General features: G+C 42.2%; 1 protein-coding gene across 1 annotated transcript in view; it reads right to left on the reverse strand.

The window, feature by feature from the left end:
- Nucleotides 1-21,492, reverse strand: part of LOC120731028 (partitioning defective 3 homolog B-like) — a 207,061-nt gene that overhangs the window by 151,836 nt on the left and 33,733 nt on the right. Inside the window, 2 exon segments of the mRNA XM_040027756.1 lie at nt 2,109-2,203; nt 9,814-9,967. Coding sequence (XP_039883690.1) covers nt 2,109-2,203; nt 9,814-9,967 — 249 coding nt within the window.

The following is a 21,492-nucleotide window of genomic DNA, read 5'->3' on the forward strand; positions in this document are numbered from 1 at the left end:
ATCCATGGATTCTGTCAGTGTTTTGTCTGTTCACCATCAACATTGCGTGCAGCAGCAACCACAGCCTCCCAGACACTGTTCAGAGAGGTGTACTGTTTTCCCTCCTTGTAAATCTCACATTTGATGATGGACCACAGGTTCTCAATGGGGTTCAGATCAGGTGAACAAGGAGGCCATGTCATTAGTTTTTCTTCTTTTATACCCTTTCTTGCCAGCCACGCTGTGGAGTACTTGGACGCGTGTGATGGAGCATTGTCCTGCATGAAAATCATGTTTTTCTTGAAGGATGCAGACTTCTTCCTGTACCACTGCTTGAAGAAGGTGTCTTCCAGAAACTGGCAGTAGGACTGGGAGTTGAGCTTGACTCCATCCTCAACCCGAAAAGGCCCCACAAGCTCATCTTTGATGATACCAGCCCAAACCAGTACTCCACCTCCACCTTGCTGGCGTCTGAGTGGGACTGGAGCTCTCTGCCCTTTACCAATCCAGCCACGGGCCCATCCATCTGGCCCATCAAGACTCACTCTCATGTCATCAGTCCATAAAACCTTAGAAAAACCAGTCTTGAGATATTTCTTGGCCCAGTCTTGACGTTTCAGCTCGTGTGTCTTGTTCAGTGGTGGTCGTCTTTCAGCCTTTCTTACCTTGGCCATGTCTCTGAGTATTGCACACCTTGTGCTTTTGGGCACTCCAGTGATGTTGCAGCTCTGAAATATGGCCAAACTGGTGGCAAGTGGCATCTTGGCAGCTGCACGCTTGACTTTTCTCAGTTCATGGGCAGTTATTTTGCGCCTTGGTTTTTCCACACGCTTCTTGCGACCCTGTTGACTATTTTGAATGAAACGCTTGATTGTTCGATGATCACGCTTCAGAAGCTTTGCGATTTTGAGACTGCTGCATCCCTCTGCAAGATATCTCACTATTTTTGACTTTTCTGAGCCTGTCAAGTCCTTCTTTTGACCCATTTTGCCAAAGGAAAGGACGTTGCCTAATAATTATGCACACCTGATATAGGGTGTTGATGTCATTAGACCACACCCCTTCTCATTACAGAGATGCACATCACCTAATATGCTTACTTGGTAGTAGGCATGGGAAGCCTATACAGCTTGGAGTAAGACAACATGCACGAAGAGGATGATGTGGACAAAATACTCATTTGCCTAATAATTCTGCACTCCCTGTAAAAGGCCAGACATTCATAATAATAACAGCAGACCAGGCCAGCTGTAAAGTATTCCCACTACTTTCATTTATGCTTCCAACTAGAAAAGAAATTATGAATTTTCCTTATCCGATGAACCCGGCAGCATCAACATTAGACGTTTGCATGCTCGTATAAACGTTGAATGCTATACTCTTTATGAGCTTTATGAGCAGTGGGGTAAATTTAGCATTTGTCCCTGGACTGCTGCTACAACAAAAGCCACAAGGGCATAAATAGCTCATCGTTTCTCCCTTTTACAACAGCATTAGAAGGAAGCTCACAGTGCCCATGATGAGACATTAGAGTAAATCAATAACTTACAAAAGCTATTCAAACACATTTTAAAAAGATAGTATAACTTTGGAAAAACCTAATGATACCAATCAGTTCGACTTTAATAAATATGCCGTGGTACGTGGTGTCATACAGGAGTTAGCCGGTGCCTGTTTAACACAATATATCACAGTTCTTTTCGAGCTGTTGAGGAATTAGGAAGAAGAAGACCGTAAATATCCAGCTAACAACAGTAAATGTATACTCAGCCATTATGTGTATTTCCATAATAGAGGAACATCTGGACTAACCACACTTAACTTGAACTGCTGAAGCTTGAGGAAAACTTTGGAGAGCATTATTGCACCGACCAAGCACTGATCGTTTAGCCTCGTACACCACAGGTGTGGCTCAGGGCCATTCTGCTGATTCACAGGTAGACCAGCCAAGACCTGCTCCTGTGCATATATATATATGAATATATACGTATTGTTTTAATACATACCAGAAAAATCCTTGAAAAATAAGTATTACAGTATTTTTATATTTTAGTTTTAGGTCTTTAAGTGTGTTTCTGTGTGCCGTGTGTTGTTCTCTCTTTTTTTCTCCAGTGGCCTTAGGGTCTTACCATCAAAGTGTTGTCTTCCTTGAAGGAGGGCTCAGACTCAGCTGGTTGGGGGCTGAGGGCAGAATCACTGCTGCTTCGCACCAGCAGGGGTGTGTCTATAATAAGCATACAGAGGACAGCATCCAGTCAGCCACAGACTTAATGCGCAGATACTTAAACATTAATTGTAAGTTGATGAGCGTACACTAACAGAGACATATACGTGTTATCTGCAACATGATGCAAAATCAAGACGAGTTTGAAAGTGAGAAGATCTGCCGCCCAAAGTCATGGTTATACATACACGAGTGCAGAAATGTGTGTTCGTTTATGCAGTTTGAGTGTGCACACTAATTAATTACTCAAAATGTTTGAAGATGTTCAGCAGCCCGTAAATCAACAACTTTTCCCTCATTTCTATCTTTGCATAAGCTGTGTTCAGGAAAAAGCACATAGCATGAATCTAACCACCAACTAACCACACAACAGTTGGTCTGAAGCCACATTGACTCTGCTCCTCTGGTAGCTTCTCTGTCTGTCAGTCCAAAATAACAGACAGCGCCTGGCTCCAGAGCCAGACAGGCGAGAGGTTTATCACAGAAAAATAGAAACGCACACGGAAACACACATAAATGTTACGTTCTGGTCACAGCTGGGACGTTTTCCTGAGATTTAATGTGTTAATTTTAAATGTACAGCTACAGCAGCTACACTGTAATATAAGACACATTTTACAAGTCTGTGGTTTTAGATTGGGATTGTTTAGTGTGTAAAGTCCAACTTTGTAGATTTACAAATAGGTTTGTTTAAATAGCCATAAATTGACACTCACTGGACAACTTTAAAAGTTCACCCTGCTAGGAGCAGGTGGATGCTTCCTTCATGGTATGGATTCAACAAGGTGCTGGAAAACCCTCAGAGATTTTGGTCCTTATTGATATGACAGCATCACGCAGCTGTGGCGGGAAACAGCCGTTACACCGCATCCCTAAGGTGCTCTATTGGATTGAGATCTGGTGACTGGAGACCATTAGAGTACAGTGAACTCATGATAGAGCCCAGCTAGAGATGATTTGAGCTTTGTGGCATGGTGTGTTATCCTTCTGGAAGCAGCCATGACAGTAAGGTCCACTGTGATCATAAAGAGATGGACATGTGTGGAATTTAAATGACGCTATATTAGCATTATGGGTCCTAAAGAGTGCCACAGACCCACACCGTTACACCACCACCCTGAACAGCTTGATGTCATTTACACCAAATTCTGACCTTACCATCAAAATATTAAGAAATGGAGTCTCATTAGACCCAGAACAGTTTCTGCAATCTTCGCCGTGCGAATAGCAGCCTCAGTTCCCGCTCGTAGCTGGCAGGTGTGGCGCCCGGTGTGGTCTTCTGGTGCAGTAGCCCATCTGCTTAAAGGTTTAAGACAGGGGTGGGAAATTCCAGACCTCGAGGGCCGGTGTCCTGCAGGTTTTAGATCTCACCTTAGGTCAACACACCTGAATCACATGATTAGTTCGTTACCAGGCCTCTGGAGAACTTCAGGACATGTTGAGGAGCTAATTTAGCCATTTAAATCAGCTGTGTTTGTTCAAGGACACATCTAAAACCTGCAGGGACACCGGCCCTCGAGGCCTGGAGTTGCCCACCCCTGGTTTAAGATGTTGTACTTTTAGAAATGCTCTTCTGCATACCTTGGTTCTAAAAAGTGGTTAATTGAGCTACTGTTCTGTTCCTATCAGCTCAAACCGTGAAGACACTAAAGATGGCTGTGCAGAAAGACCCCAGCAGATCAGCAGTGCATGAAACACTGAGACCAACCTAACAGCTATGCTAGGTCAAAGCCACTTAAATCCCTTTTCTTCTCCCATTCTAAAGCTTGGTTTGCACCGAGGCTCATAAGGTAACTGCATTAACAAGTCATCGAACAGGTGAGTGAATATTTACTTAAGTGGGATGTACTCTGTGGAACACGAGCCATATTTAGCAAATTCGTGAAAACCATCCAAGTAAATATAAGAGCTGGCATTGGGTTTAACGACCCTCAACTTTGATGCAACAACCAATGGGAGCAAAGAAGACCAGTGGTCATGTGCTATGGAGTGGGAAATGTATAAAACACAATTTTCTCACCCTCTCCAGGACAAGCACATTTGTAAATCTAATTACAAATTAATTTTGTTAACATAAAGCAAAGTTTGTAGGGATTGAAAACCGCCACGCTCCCCCGGTGAGGAAGGACGTGGCGACACTGAATGTGTGATGCATCTGCAACCAGAACATCACAGAGCTCTAATGTGTGACACGTTAATGTATACACTGATGTTCATGCATAGATGGTTGATCTGCACATTTGTTTGTGCAAGAAGCTGATATATGATAGTGTTTTCGTCTGTGCATCTCATCACCCCTTCACATAAAATAATCACTTAACAGAAACGGATAAATGAAACACAGCGTCCTTTGCTTTGTGCAGAATGGAGAAAACGTGAAATTGGAAGAAAGAACTGCAAAACTAAAGCCAATTACTGAGATTTATTAGCAGTGGCATTACTATGACATGTGTGCTATACTCCCAGACCTTAACTCTACCCCTCCCACTCATGGGGACCATCAATCCATACATACATTAAGAACACTGTCATGATAGTGTCTACAGTTCAATAGGGAATACTATAGTAAGGTGGTGGTGAGGGTGGAGGGAACTCTATATGGTCGCACTACTCAGAAAACATGCCAAATGGTATTTGTAGGGTCATTTATTGATCATCACAAAATGGACCCTTGGTGCTCTTAAGACGGGGTGGGGGATATGGATTACATCAAAGCTTCAATGAATTCATCTCCTCAAAGAAAGCAATGAAAGAGGGATAATGGGTGGAGGACAGAAGTGGTGAAAATGAGGGCAGAGAAACAGAAAGAAAAGAAAATATATAAATATATATAAAAACAAAATACGACTATACTGTAAATACTGAAAAATAAAACAATAAAATTGGTTAAAATAAGATATGTGGCATATTCCAAAAGATATTCTAATTTAAAGAGAATTCTAGATTTTCTAGTCATCGTCACTAACGTCCACTTCCTGACAAACTCTGGTGTGTAATGATGACAGGATGACAGCATGATTATGAGAGTGGATCTTACACTGAATGTTTCTCATCTAAATATAATCAACGTGCTTAACCTCCTAGGGCCTGGCGTCCACATATGTGGACATCACATTTTGGATTGTCTAGACCACAATACTAAATTTTGCTCTACAAGGGCCTGATATCCACTTACGAGGACATCATACTGCCACTGTTCTATCGGAATTTAAAACTAACTACCTCATATGTGGATATCAGACCCTTGTAGAGCAAAATCAGGTAAAAAGATAATTCTTTGTTTTTACATTCATCATGCAAAGAGAAATTAAAGATGCATGCCATGAAAGAGTTCAGGTCTTAGGAGGTTAAATGTTGTTAGTTATTAGATAGGAGTAAGAGGGTGGATGGACGGACAGATGGACGGACGGACGGACGAATGGATGGACGGACGAATGGATGGACGGACAGACGGATGGATGAATGGACGGATCGATGGATGGATAAAATGGATGATGGACGGATGGAAGGATGGATGGATGACGGCTGAATGGATGGATGAACAGACAGATGGACGGACGGACGGATGGACGGACGAATGGATGGACGGACAACTGGATAGATGGATGGATGGACGGACGGATGATGGACGGATGGATGGATGGATGGATGGAAGACGGCTGAATGGATGGATGGATGGAAGGTTGGACATATGGATGATGGACGGCTGGATGGATGGATGGGATGACGGCTGAATGGATGGATGGATGGATGGATGAAAGACGGCTGAATGGATGGAAGGGTGGACAGATGGATGATGGACGGCTGGATGGAAGGATGGATGACGGCTGGATGGATGGATGGATGGATGGATGGATGACGGCTGGATGGATGGATGGATGACGGCTGAATGGATGGATGGATGGATGGATGACGGCTGAATGGATGGATGACGGCTGAATGGATGGATGGATGGATGGATGGATGACGGCTGGATGGATGGATGGATGGATGGATGACGGCTGAATGGATGGATGGATGGATGGATGGATGGATGATGGACAGATGGATGATGGACGGCTGGATGGATGGATGGATGGATGGATGACGGCTGAATGGATGGATGGAGGATGGATGGATGGATGATGGACAGATGGATGATGGACGGCTGGATGGATGGATGGATGGAAGGATGACGGCTGGATGGATGTTACTGGTTTAAAAGACTTCCAGGACAGTTACACATACATTATTAGCATGTTTGTGCATAAAGGGTGAGATAAGAAAATTATACTCACTGTACCAACAGCAGACAGTGATTATATCATGTATGTAGAATTGGGTCGATAAGAGGAGTTATTCCATCCTGGTTTTTTCCTGGTTTAAAATGAGCCTCGGGGAGGTGAGCACACACTCGAGCATCTTTGGTCCACGCAGAGTTTAGAGTTTATAAAGGTTTGGGTATTTTCATGTTATTTTTGACTATTTGATTTAAAGATGTCCTCACTAAAGTCCCAGTGATTTACCTTTGGTTTGGAAGCTAAAACCTCTTTAGTACATGTCAAATTTTTGAAATGCAGGAAAAACCTTGGAATCAAGGTAAGTGTGCCACTTACAGAAAACACTACAATCAGTGGTTTTTGACTCTTATGGGAAACCTTTCCTGATCCGTTCTAATGCTGATTATGTATCCTAGTTGAGGAATTTTAGCACTTTGATTCCTGATTTTAAGCAGTGTGGGCTCATCAGCCTCGATATTCCTGAGTCCCTCGTTTCACAGAATGAAATGTGTCAATTACTAAGTGAGACAAAAAAAGAAAAGAAAAATCCGGGAAAGTAAAACCATAACACGAGGAAACGTGTAAGAGAGAGACAAATGACTTAACTCAGAGCCCAAAGCTCAGACGGTGATAGAGGCCTAAGTCTGACCTTCTCCCGCTGACAGTGATAGTCTGCAGAGCTCTGTTACCTCTAATCTCCCGTGACAGTCACACATTACAGCTAATCTCTGCTGACAGGCGACCATACTGAAACAGACTAAACTTCCTGTCTTAACAGCGTCTGGATCATACAGTGAAGTCCTGCTTTACGAGTAAGGAAGGTTATATCCTACAAGCCGAAATGTCAATTCTTGTATTACTGTTCGAAATAAAACTAGTGGCAGCGATTGCGTGAAATTCAGTCTAAAGAAGTGCGATGACCTGCTACCAAACAAAACAATGTGTTTATGACATGTCCTTTAAGCTGCAGAGAGAAGAGTGAGGTCAATGAATGCAGAAATATCTCACTGTCACACTGTTTTAGAGACATTTTGCTAAAACATTTAGAAATGTTAACATTTGCTTTGGCTAAAAGTTAGCAGACACTGTCCATAAGGTGCACAGTCTCATTGTTTCAAAGCAGAATCAAAGAGACTGTGACAGCTTTATATCCACATGTACAGTACTGCTCCTAAACAAGAACGAGGACTTGAAATAAGACAGAGACAGTGAGACAAGGCGAGAAAGACACAGGAAGGAGGAAAGTGATGCAAAGAGAGAGTCGTGCAGACAGGTCGGGCAGGTAACACTGACCAGACAGACATCAGTTTCTACACTGCTCTTCCTGTGTCTCTATCTCAGCTCCGTCACTGCCACCATCATGTTTTTATTTTTTTTATCTGTCCTGACTATCAGGTCCTGTTCTTTGTCTTTGCTGGAATTCATTCCTCGTGTGCAGAACAGGACTCTGAACCTCATAAACACGTTTTATATTTTAAAATTACAGATTCTTTCTTCAAACCATCGACTGCATGAGTTCCTTTGTAATTTGGTGGAGGATGAGACTTGTTTCTTTTCACTCACCTGTTTATGCACTGACCTGCAGGCTGCAGCTAAAAGGCAACGAGCTTCCTGAAGGACTTTTTGTTCCTGTCAGGAGAATCCTTTGAAATGGAATATTGAACAACACTGAGAATACACTGACCTCTCACAGTCTGTCAGGGCGAAATGGTTCCTCACATTTGCTTTGGGTTTTGTGAAACCATTAAAAAGTCTGCCTCACTCACCAGAAATTACACCTTAAATAAATATCTTTGTAGACACTTTATGAAGTACTTTGTAATAAACTGAAGATAAACTGTTTAAATACACAAATAATAAACAGAAGTATTACATTTTAACCCTTTAAGACCTACCATAGAACCAAGTACGTAGGAAGTGTAATGAACAGCTGATCGGATCGGCAAACTGTGTTTCTGGAATATTGTGTTTTTGTTGCTGCAAGTGCTTTTTATGCAGTTTTTGCAAAGCTATATGTGGAAGGAAACCGTGACCGAGGACAAGCTGATGGCACAAGATGTAAGTACAACTCCTCCAGTTTCATATGCAAAAAAAATTATTGCACTAGCTTACGTGGTTACAATTCTACAGGGGTTTAAAAATAGTTACGCAAAACGGAGCGTGTCCGCTCCGACCGGCTTTAAAGGGTTAATATTCGCTCTAAGATCATGTAACGCAAATCCCAAAACAACTGACTTGTCAAACATTACTCCCAAAATTTGCGACTCTTTAATGACAGCATGTGGTTATTATCCAGTAAGTTTTACTGGATTTAAAATTTGACTGTAAAACTAATATTTCATGTGACTTATGATCAGGATTCTTACTTTTTTTAAATCCATACAAGAGCGCAGCAGCACTGGAGCTGTTTTCTGAGTTACTCACACCAGTCTTTTTTACAGCACACCGTTAGCTAGCTAGCTAAGCAGTCATGCAGTTAGTTTTTCCTGCTTCCCAGAATGTGAACAGCTCAGGTCTCTTATTTAAATGAAAGAAGATATTGACTGATTTTGGTCATTGAGAGCTCAGGACACCTTCAGCTTCTTCAGTGACAATTAGAAAGCTTCACTAAGTTTTATTGGTGTAAGCTGGGGTTCTCAGACAATCTGCTGTGGGGGTCAAACGATGTCTTCATTTCACATATTCTGGATAATCTGAGATAATCTGTGTAGCTTTTCTTTGCCTATATCAAAACCACTACTTCAAACTCGGTGGCTGTGCTGGTGGGGGCAGCGGTAGGTGCAGGTGAGGCTGTTTGGAAGTTGTTCTTTGTTGCCGGCCTGCTCCACTCTGTGTCCGTATGTTTGTGGGAACCTCAAACTCCTACATTTATCCATCACAAATAAGAGTCAAAGCCTCAATTTAACCCTGACCTAGTTGTTACCTAAACCCTGAAACAAAATCTGAACTCAAAGGAGTTTGAAAAATGAAAAAATGCAGTTGCTGTAATGGTCTAAAACTCAAACGGGTTCTCACAAAGACAGCTGGACATGTTTTTATAAATAGGCTCACTCATGCTGTGAAGATGAGCTACAAAAACATGGGTTACGCTCTTTTCAAACAGTGATTGCAATAGTACCCACTTGTTAGTGTAAGCTGCCTCATGCACATTAATTGCTCCTTAAGTGCATTAATATAGCTGTGAAGAGGAATCAGTGTGTAGATCAGGAGTTATATTAGCAGCTGCAGTCTTTCACACGCAGGTGGTTCCCTGCTTAGTTTGATCCATTATGGCTGATGTGAGCACCGACACACTGGCCTGTTTGCTCAGAACACATTTCTGCTTTAGACGGAAACACAAATATTACTCACTGGACTTGAGTGCTGAGGAATTGACTTCAATCTCTCCTCCCGTGATTGGCTGGAAAACCGAGAGCTCAGACTGGTAGTGGTCAGGACTCGGGGCCAGGCTTGTGTTAGCCGTGCTCCTCTGCTGGGCTTCATGTTCCTCATAAACGGCCATCAGCTTACAGGAAAACACACAAAATGCAGCAGGTTAGGTTTTTCTGCTTTTGGTATTTTCACATTTAAACAATAACTGCAGCAGAGTAAAGCTTTAGGACATAATATCACAAGTTTTTTACTACCTATTGTAGAAAACAAAGCAGGTTTAAGAGATAACAACCAACATATGGATATCAACAGTGCTCATACTTCACCATTAATCCATAAACAGCCTGCTGGCTTCTTTAAATAAACCACAAACAATAGAAGCTCTGTTTGGTTTACTGCATGCACAAGCACTCAACATGTGTTACCTTGTGGATGAGCACGCTATAGAGGACATCCAACGAGCCCAGCATGCCTGTGACAGAGCGTGTCCTACTGATTAACCACTGACTCCATTAATGTCCTCTGTGCATGTGTGCGCACTGTGCTAACTCTAGCTGGGTTATATAGTGGGATCCCTGTCTATTGAGCACTGCACCGAGTCTGTGTTTAGCCTAACGTTGCACAGAGCTCGTCCACACTGTGTTCTAGGGGCCTCCACGCACAGGCTGAATAGCCCTGTGTGCATGTGTGTGTGTTTATGTGCATCGTGTCCATAGTGGCTAAGAGTAAAGAAAGGAGACTTTGCCAGCAAAGCCAGAGGCTTCATGTGACAGTGGACACAACAACAACTAGGATTTGTTTGCTGTCTCTTACTCAGGCAGATGCTACTATGTTCCCTCAGTGCAATCTTTTTTCATGGACTGGGATCAGTGGAACAATAATCTACCAGTGTATTTCTGTATATCTGGGTTCTTTGGCGATATATTTTGATGTAAAGTTTTACTAACAGTTACTGTAATTCCACAATCATAACATCACTGTGTACAGCCCTTTCCACTGTGTGTTGCTAGCAGACCCCACCTTTCACCCTTTATGATTGGGACGCTGGGTTAGCTGGCAGCAATTCACAATTGTAATTAATACAACACCCCAGAACCTCATTATTATAACTTTCTCATATACAACAGGCACACAGGAAGAGGCTAGCAACAAGTAAAATAAGGACCAGGTCCACAGTTAAACTCTCAGCTTTGAGGGAAGCAATTAAAGTGACAACTAATAGGAGTGAGTGACACTGCAGACTGACATGTAAGTGGTTGGTAAATACATTAGAGGTGTCACCTACGCAACTGGAGCCTGGACTGTCAGCTAGTGACAAATTGTCAGCTTTCTGTAGAAGAGGCTTAGTGTGACAGGACTTAAGGACCTGCCTGAGTATCCACCTGTTTTTAGTCTCACAGTAATTCAAAGACACCTCAGTGTTCTCCCTGGGCTCACTGTTTGTGGAGAGGTCGGTGTTAACATTTGTTGGGATGCTATTATTTAACCTCCTAGGACCTGCGTCCACATATGTGGACATCACATTTTGGGTTATTTAGACCAAAATACTCAATTTTGCTCTACAAGGGCCTGATATCCACTTACGAGGACATTATACTGCTACTGTTCTATCGAAATTTTAAACAAATATCCTCATATGTGGCTCTTATTTTTCCTAAGAAACAAAAATCAGGTAAAAAAAAATATCTGGTCATTCTTTGTTTTTACATTCATTGGGTCCCAATCAGCCCAAATATCAAAGAGAAATCAAAACTGCTGCTATGGAAGAGTTCGGGTCTTAGGAGGTTAATGTAACAACTCAATCGTAGAAGACGTAGAAGTGTATCTTTACACTTCTACGTCTGCTGCTCAACCTGAAGCTACAACAATAAAAACACAGATGGGGGCGTAATAAGAAATGATTCAGCCTTTAACGCGTCTTTAAATGCAGTAAATACGACTTGAGATGAATAACTGTTTTAACAAATACTAAGTCAAGATGCAGAAGCAGCAAGTGAAAAACTACATACACCTGGGAACTAAACAGTTTGTGGAACCATTTTTAGCAGAAGTAACTGGAAGCACTCATTTCCTGTATGACTTTATCAGTCTGTGACATTACTGTGGTGGAAATTTGGCCCACTCTGCTTAGTAACACAGACCCACCACAGCATTTCAATGGGTTGAGGTCTGGACTTTGACTGGGTCATTACACTAACTTCATTCTTTTCTTTTTCAGCCATAGATGTGCAGATTCACAACTGCTCCTGGGATCATTGTCCTGCTGCATTGCCCAATTATTCCCAAGCTTTAGCTGTCAGACAGCTTCATGTTTAGCTCTACAATACTTTAGTATACAGACGGGTTCAGGTCCTGTGGTGCAAAGTGATGTGTTGTGCAAATCCTGATCAAACGTCTCCCCTTTGGTCAACTTCTTGCTCCAGAAGTCTTGCGGTTTGCTCAGATCAGGTCTTGTCATGTTCTCTTTAGAGAGAAGAGATTTTCTCTCCCAGTCTGTTTGGACTGTCATGAACTTGAACACAGCTGAGATAGTCGTTTTGTTTTCTGTAGGTTTTCCGAGCTTTTCACAGTCTGACCTCGGGCTGAATTTGCTGGGACGTTCACTCCTGGGAAGACCGGCCGCTGTCTTCAATGTTGTGAATCCGCATTCTTACTGCAGACCAATTAAATTCAGACAGTTTGGAAATAGACATATAACCATTCCTGGGTTGATGAGCAGCAACAACTGGCTCTCATCACCTGGATCATTGCTCCCAATCAGCAAACTGCCAAAACACCTGCTTTTATAGAGGCGGCATGACTTATTGATGATCAGTTAATCCAGCGCATTTGATTATTAGCGCATGGTTCTACACTTTGGCTTCGTTTTTGTTAAACAAATTATAACCTGTCGGATTTTTAGTTCATCATAATTAAATTATTTTAAATAATTTTATTTCCTATCATTTAAAGAGGGTGTACTTTCTTTTTCCCGTATCTGTACATACTTTTGCTTTTTCTCCAGGAAGAGCCAAATAGTATCAAGTTACACAATATCGCACCTTTCTTGCCATCTTCCCAGCAAATCTCACCAGCTATTCAACACAATCCAGGCCTCTCCGTCTTTCACACATTCATGTTCTGTCACATTCCCCACTTCCATCTGTCTAACACAGATTTCTCTCTTTGTCTTACTCAATTTTTCCTCTCGTAACAGATCTTCGTTTTTTGCCATATTTCTGTTGACATTGTAATCCTTTTCCCCAGGTCATTCCCAACCTTTTGGTGCCACGGCACATATTTCACATTAGAAAAATCACACGGCACACCACCAACCAAAAATGTGACAAAAAGCATATTGATATTTTTCCCCGCACAGCAGACATAGTAGAATTGGCTCGGTTTGTCCCCAGTATACCCCTTTTGCTTTATTCTGACCACTACTCACGCTGGGCCTTCACCTGGGTCAGAGTTTTCTCCAGGACCAGACTGACTACTTTTTCTTTTCAAATATTTATCTATTGCTATTACGCGCTGTGTCGTCTCACAGCGTGACTATTATGTAATTTCTTCTTCGTCTTCTTCTGTTTACTAGCAGCTGGCAACCCATTTAATTAGAGCAGGTAGTTGCACTGCCCTCTAGTGGAAGAGAATATAATTGTTCAACCCATTACTCACGCCGATCGCTTACGGCAGAGGTCCCCAACTTTTTGTGCTCCACGGACCGGTTTAATGTCAGACAATATTTCACGGACCGGCCTTTAAGGTGTCGCGGATAAATACAACAAAATAAAACGATACGACCAAGACAAAAACGGTGGGATTTTGTAAACATTATAATAAACGTGAATTCACTGTGTAATTGTGTAACTTTATTAGCAGCGTCCTCCAGAAATGCACCAACAACACTGAGAGTAACATCCTCCTCTCTGCCCCTTAATGCTCTCAGGTTGCTATGGTAACACATAAACATTTCTTTCAAAATAAGACGCACGACTACAACACGGAAAAGACCCAGGGAAACCGAGTGAACAATAAAAACCCTGAAAACCAAAAATTTCACACCCGAGCCTCCACTCTCGCGGCCCAGTACCAAACGACTCATGGACCGGTACGAGGCCGTGGCCCGGGGGTTGGGGACCGCTGGTTTAGGGTACCAATCAACTGGAAGATGAAAAAAAAACCACTAAATGTGATGAAAGGGATGTTACTTTTATTTTGGACCCTGTTCCAGTTTTTCTTTTCATTCTGAACTTCTACAATATGGATACAATGTACCTGCTTGACACATATCAAAGAAATGTAGCATCAGAAGAACATTTAACTTTCTGGATGTAAGAATCAACATTAGTGTCGAGTAAGAGAAATCCCTCCAACGTGTTTAAGAGGACGGGACAAACTGACAGACAGTTAAAAAGATAATACTTCCAGCCATGTCTGTGATGGCACAACGTAACAAAAAGAGCTCACATTCCTCACCAGAAAACTGCTTAAGAACAAGACTAATAGCTTCCAGATGAAAACACGCACAGAGCCGTGGCAGAGATCGTTAAAAAAAAGAACATCTGAAAGGATGACTGGAAGAAAAAATGTGTAGACAAATTCAACAGAGCCTTGCCAAGTCTCTTAAAAAGCTGAGGGGGGGAGAAAAGAAAGGCAAGCGGAGCAGATATGGGAGGACTCTGCTTCTGTTCTGTTCAACAGGGAACTCAAAGACCTGCCAAACAAAATGACACCACAGCCTGAGCATGGGAGGAAGAGCGGGATGAGAGAGACGGAAAGGTGAGACCGCACCGAGCGAAAGCACCGAAAAAGACAAATGGGCACAGAGAACGTGAGAGACGGAGACGAGAGAGACTTATAAAGATAATAACGAGGCAGACTGACAGATGTGTGGTACTGTAAAAACCTTCAGGATGTCAGAGAGCAAAAAGCAAACCTGCAACTGGAGACTGTCAGAGAGTCACTGTGTCAAATGCAATGACGTGTAAGCAAAATGAAAAGTTACACGCTGCCAATCCCAGCCCTGCTCACCCGTCACCCGCCGAGCACACACATTTTATTTAGAGGAAATTTGAAAACTGATTCCCTGTCACACATCTGAAAAATATTGAACAACTTGGGTCAAAATTTGACTCATTTTATTACCACGAACTGTAATTTTTCTCTCTGCGACTCTTCATCTCAATCGTGTAATTATATATATAACATTTAACCTTCAACATCTAAAACTCAAAGAAGACAATGGCAGTAAAATTTTGTTTCTTTCTTTCTTCTTCTGTCAAACACATTTTACTTTGATCGTGTTGCTGACAGCATCATGTAGAAATGTCTTTTAATTGTCTGTGAGTCTTAATTCAAAAATACTTTCTTATACTTTGTTCTTTTTTAGAGGCAGGTGACAAGACTTACACGTCACATTTAATCGTAAGCCTTTGCATGTTTCCATGATTCATTCTGATCTACATACTGAACATCCAATTTTTGGCACCAAGTCTTTTCATAATAAAAGACGTGTAATTTTAGGCCTTTTATTTTTAATTAATACTTTCACAGTTTACAAGTGAACGACCCTCTGTTATTATTACCGGTTTAGCAAACAACAGTAATCACTGACTAAATAAAATCTAAACATGTGAATCACTTTTACTAATAAAGTAACTTCACTTCAGTGTTTTACATGATGCACCATGTTTACACTGCTCAGCACTTCCTAATGTGAGTGAGTGCAGAGCCGCCTCTGTTATGAAATGAATGAAACTGATATGGGTAAATTAATAGCAGTCCAGAACTGGCGTCGGTGCACACGCACACACACACACACACCTCCATTACCATCTTTTTCCGCATGATATGCTTTTTAATCGGCTCGATTAAAGCCCGATTGATTGGTTTGGTGTGGATCGATAAAACGCCTCAATCAGGAAAAATGCACGAGTACATCCACGGCTCGCAAACAGTATGTGGACTCTCACTTTCACACCCAAACAAAACAATCTTTAAACACGCTAAGCTATCCGCACACCACTGACCTTTGATTTCCACTCACAAACACTTACCATAAAAAAATCCATGATGATGAAGTGTGTATTTGTGTGTCTGTGTGCGTACTTTGGCATCTTATCCAGTCAGCAATATCCGTAGCAATGACCACTCCATCACAGCTGCATCAGAAGAGTCATACATGACCACAACTGTGAGTATTTCATGAATAGTTTATGGATGTTGTTTTACTGATTGTTTTATAGGCTGGTTTTGGAGATGGCTTTGGGTGCGATACACATAGAAACGAAGATTAAGGAAAAACAAGATCGACAAATAACAATTTTCCATTTTTCTTTTTGCAAATATGCAAATTTACTGCTTTTCATGATGCCTTTCTTAAAAATGTGAATAATAAACTCAGATGAACCAAATAAAACGATGAATTGAGGATAATAAGTAAGTGTGCCAGGCCCAAAATTCACAGAGCTTTTATTCTGACACCACAGAAGAAAGACACACAAACAAGCACACACACACTGACAGAGGATAGACTGACAGCACCACCTAGTCACGCTCAAACAAAACTGCACCTTCCAAGCCCCACACACACACACACACACACACACACACACACACACACACACACACACACACACACACACGTCTGACCCTCACAGTCTGCTTTTGTGTCATTTATGAGTCTACTACTTCAACAAAAAAGAGATAAGTAAAGACATGACCCAGAAGCAGAGGAAAACACAAACACTTCATCACATTTTAAAACTACCAGACAACTTTACAAGCTTGCGATCCCGTTTTATCTGTTATTTCACTCCCTGCTCTTTAAGTTATTTAGGTGTAGTGCCAAAGTTTAAAAACATGTGACATAATTGTGATGCACCAACCACAAACATCTGGTTTGCTGCTGTGGGCAGCTACGGTCACTCGAGCAGCAGATTAAAGCTAAGCTTGAGGAACAACACTCTGGAGAAATAATACTTTTAAAGTGGAGCGAGTTTCTATGTACTGACCATAAAAATATTCATGCATAAATTTTGCAGATTACAAAGAGAATTTGAATGAACCCTGAGGCAGGTCAGCTCTTCTGTTCCAGGCTACAAGTTGGCCTTTCTTCTTTCATCAGCAGATATTCCTGCTCAGCCCCGTTTCCCCCTCTGGCATCACTTTGCCTTCCCTTTGCTTCCCACTTCTCTCCTCCCTGCCTCCTTTCATTTTACACTGTTTTTCCACGGCTTCTTTCTTCGGCTGAGCCGCTCTCCCCTCTGACATGGTTCTCTGAGTTTACCGTAGATTTAAGTGTGTGCTTGTCTTTTAATCTCATCAGAATTAGTAACCAAAGTTTGGGAAAAAACTAGAAATGCCAATTATGACTTACTGACCTGCTTATAATGGTATTTTTACATATAATGTGTCATTTGTGACTCTATGTGACTCTTTTCTATGTTCACAGTAGGCTGACAGTGCCAACACTCAGCCTCCTGCTAGATGCACCTATGGTACCAATTTTAAAAACCCTACATCGTCTTGTGGTCGAGTCATCGCATTCAAGAACTCAGGTGTCCACTCGTCGAAGGAAACTCATTTCTGCCGCTTGTATCCACAGCTCGCGAACGAGACCCCGAGACCCCCGAACTGCTCCACCTGGGGTACGTGGACACTTCACCAATCAAATAATCCAAAAACCTGACTTCACTTTGATGTAAAGCAGAAGGGAATAGCCAAGCGTGGATTTCATTGTTGTGTTTGAAGCTCACCACACTGTTTCTCGAGTGTTTTAACCACAGAGCTACATTTCTGCCCAAATGTGTACCTGGAGGAGTAAGTTATGGCTGTTCTGTGTCACGTGACATGTAGGTTTAGCTTTTCTGTGTTTGTGTTTTGGTTGAGGCTCAAGAATGTAAGTAAAGGTGTGCGATGCTGATTTATTTCCTGTTTCACGCCGGAGCAACAAACCAGTGTACTGGAGGAACATCCAACTCACACTAAAAAAAACCTCTACTGTATCATTAGACCCATATACAAAGCATTTTACACATCTGACAGTTATTTATGATGTTACTGTATTTATTTGATCACATAAAAGGTCAGGAAAAAACATGCGAGACATCTGACAACCAGTCGATACTTTTAAGGTCTTATTTTGAGAATATTAAATGTTTTAACAGTTGTAAGATCCGCTGTGATGTTCTGAGTTATAGTGGCTCCTTACAAATCGGCTGATGTAAATCATCATGTTCCAGCACTCTGCTCTATTGGATATCCCCACACAGCAACAAAGAGCTTATCGATTAACACATGAATCTGATACACCCGCGCTCGCTCTCTCAGTCTCGATACTCTGTTTAATCTGACTGTTTTATTCCTAAGGGTTCGCTTTTGTCCCCTACCATGCGTTTTTTATTCTCTTGCATGCTTTAAAAAATGAGTCAAACATTAACAACAGAACACGGATGAGAAAACATTCGCTCCCAAAGGATGTAAATGCTAACCTTACACATAAATGCCAGAGGACAGGGACAAAAATATTTATACGCACACACAGACGGACAAACTGAGTATGACCTCGCTGCTACAATCGATCCGTTGATGTGCTAATCGATAATTAGGATGGGGTTGTGTCTGTACGGAGAATATGGATGAATGAAATTCCACTGCTCAGCAGTTTCAGCGGTGTGTAGGTGTGTATTTGTGTAGTTTCGTGCGCATGTGAGTTCTCTTCCTCTATTGATCTCCAGTCACCTTGCCTCTCAGCAGAGCATGAGAAATCCAGACAAAACAGACAGGAAGGAAAAGATGAATGGGAGGCAGAAATACTGCGAAGAAAGAACTCAGACACAAAGACAAAGGGGGTCCACAGACACACAGTTCCAACTGTTAGACAGCCAGACAACAACGCACACGGAAACATATTATAGCTGACATACAGAGTTATCTAACGACAGAGAAAGCAGAAAAATTGAAACTGTCGCGAGTAAAGCAGCGCAACTGTTCGGTGACTTTTTGAACTTCAGTGTCTGTCACAACGCCAAAATATAATGAAAACTTCTGTCCTACAGATGGTGTGTGTACGCCTCTGCATTCATATTTGCGTGCATGACTGTTTGTATCCCCACATATATGCATTTATGTTTGTGCATGAAAAAGAATATCTGTGTGTGTGTGTGTGTGTGTGTGTGTGTGTGTGTGTGTGTGTGTGTGTGTGTGTGTGTGTGTGTATAAACCATCTACCACCATCTCCCCGAGGCTGTGTGTAGACCACGATTGGCCATATGGAACAGCATTATGGAGACACACTGGCACAGATGGACACATTCTGTACTGGCCATATTCTCAGTGATCTACCAGTAGCTGTCTAAAAAAACAGCACTCATAAGCCAGAAGAGCCTGTAACCAGTGATAACTGCTTAGGCACCCGCTGAATGAAAATGAGGGAAATCATCAAATCTGTGTTATTAACTGATAATGATCGCGCCGATTCGAATATTCTGGACAAGTGTTTTCAAGCTGGTCCTGCACCAACCAACCAGTACCTGGTACTCCACTACAGTAGCTTAGTATGATTTACAATTTAAGAGACACTAATTATTCTTATGCTGGAACAACAATTCACCCAGAGTCTGAAACCAGCTATTTTAGTTCCCATCACCTTCCTTTCAAACCAGCTTTCTTCTGTCTGCCCTCCCCTTGTAAAGAAAAGGTCTGAACAGGAGGCTGGGAGGGGTTTCTGTCTTCACAGCCAGTGCTGTGTGCCTGTGATGACCTTATTACGGATATTAGCTCTAAATGATACAGTGTGCAGAGCCAAACGTGCATTGTCTGAAGCCAGCACTTTAGAGCCTGAGCTTGTGGATCACATGGACTACTCGCCCATTTCCTGATCTCATTATTTGGAACTCTGGCTATGTTTAATATCATTCATCTTTAGACAAGTATACACAGTTGTGGTCAGAAGTTTATATGCACTCATCATCGGCTTGAATGGTCGATGGCCAATTAGGGTTTTTAATGATTTCTTTGAACTGTTCATTTTCCAGAGTGGAAGAATTATACAGCATGCATTATTAATGATTTAATAAACAAGAACTGAGTGCACAAATTAAGAATTTATTTTGGATTTTGTTTAATCCACATGGGACCAAAAATACCCCACTAATATTTGGTTGCACCTTGACCAGATTCTTGGTAGGCATCAACACGTTCCTGGCATAATTCTGGATGGAAGTTTGACCACTCTTCTCGCCAGTGGCTGAAACAGAATTTATTTAAATAGGCGGGTTTCCCCAGCATGGACTTTTCAGTATAATCTACAGATCTTCAGTAGGGCCATTCCAGAAGCTTAATCCATTCCAAAACCAGTTTTTATCCAGGTTTGGGATCATTGTCCTGCTGAAACACACAGTCAGCATCTAGCTGTTGATTTGAGGTGAAGATGAGGAAATTGGACGTAGTCCTCCTCCTTCATTATTCCATCCAGTTTGTGAATGTACCAGTACCACTGTGGCTGTACTGGATGATGCTACACCAGCACGTTTGGCACAGTCCACTAGTCACGATTATGTCGTCTACCAAAATCGTCGACGACAAATTTAATAGTTGACGCGTCGTTTAAAGCCTTGTAAGATCCTGAAAGACGCAGGAATAAGTAGTAGGATTTAAGAGTGTAATAACGGACTGAAACAGAAGATGGCGGTACTGCATGTACAAAGTTGCCAGCTGCTGTTAAACCCCGAAGAAGAAGAAGCAACTCCGGTATCGTAGCTGTGTCCAAATTCAGGCCGCATCCTTCGGAGGCCGCATTTGAAGGCCGATTACGTTACAGCGACGTGACGAAGGCTTTCCAAATTCAAAGACTTCTGCAAATTCAGCCGACAAATGCGTCCTACTTTTCCCCAGATTTGAAGGATGGGTTGGGTGTATCCTTTGTGGCCCAGCCGATCCCAGAATCATAGCACGGCTCAGCTAATTCCAGTTTCCAACAATGGCGGCAGCTATATTACTCTTGTTATTCTTTCTGGGTGACAAAATAAACCTTTAACATATTTTCAGGCGAGAATGTAGCTGTGTAAACTTCAAATATCTGCTCGGTTTATCAAGACATCACATTTTTGCAAAAGTGTGCTGACGTTTTCGGATACGTCTGTTACCCACTAGCTCGATAGCTAGCCGGGGTTCAAGGCTCGCTAGAGTCGGCGAGAACAGCCAACTCCCGGCACATTGTTTTCAAACTCCCCGCGGACTTTCGCTACTCAGGTTAAGCATGATATATAAGTCACTTAGATAACTTAAAAATGTTATTGTTTGGCTTTTTTTAGTATTTTATTTGTTCCTGAGTAAATCGGTTTGGCTGAGATTAAAGTTATAGTTTTTACACAGCTGAATAAACGTCTCAGTAAGCTCTCAATTTACCGGTCGATCTACATCTCTACCCTCACCTATGGCCACGAGCTGTGGGTAGTGACCGAAAGAACGAGATCGTGGATACAAGCGGCGGAAATGAGCTTCCTCCGAAGGGTGGCCGACCTCTCCCTTAGAGATAGGGTGAGAAGTTCAGCCGTCCGTGAGGGGCTCAGAGTAGAGCCGCTGCTCCTCCACATTGAAAGGAGCCAGCTGAGGTGTTTAAGCTAGAGGAGGTGGCTGGCGAGAGGGAGGTCTGGGCTTCTCTGCTTAGGCTGT

This window comes from Simochromis diagramma, unplaced genomic scaffold (assembly GCF_900408965.1).
Source record: "Simochromis diagramma unplaced genomic scaffold, fSimDia1.1 OVJJ01000343.1, whole genome shotgun sequence".
Classification (NCBI taxonomy): domain Eukaryota; kingdom Metazoa; phylum Chordata; class Actinopteri; order Cichliformes; family Cichlidae; genus Simochromis; species Simochromis diagramma.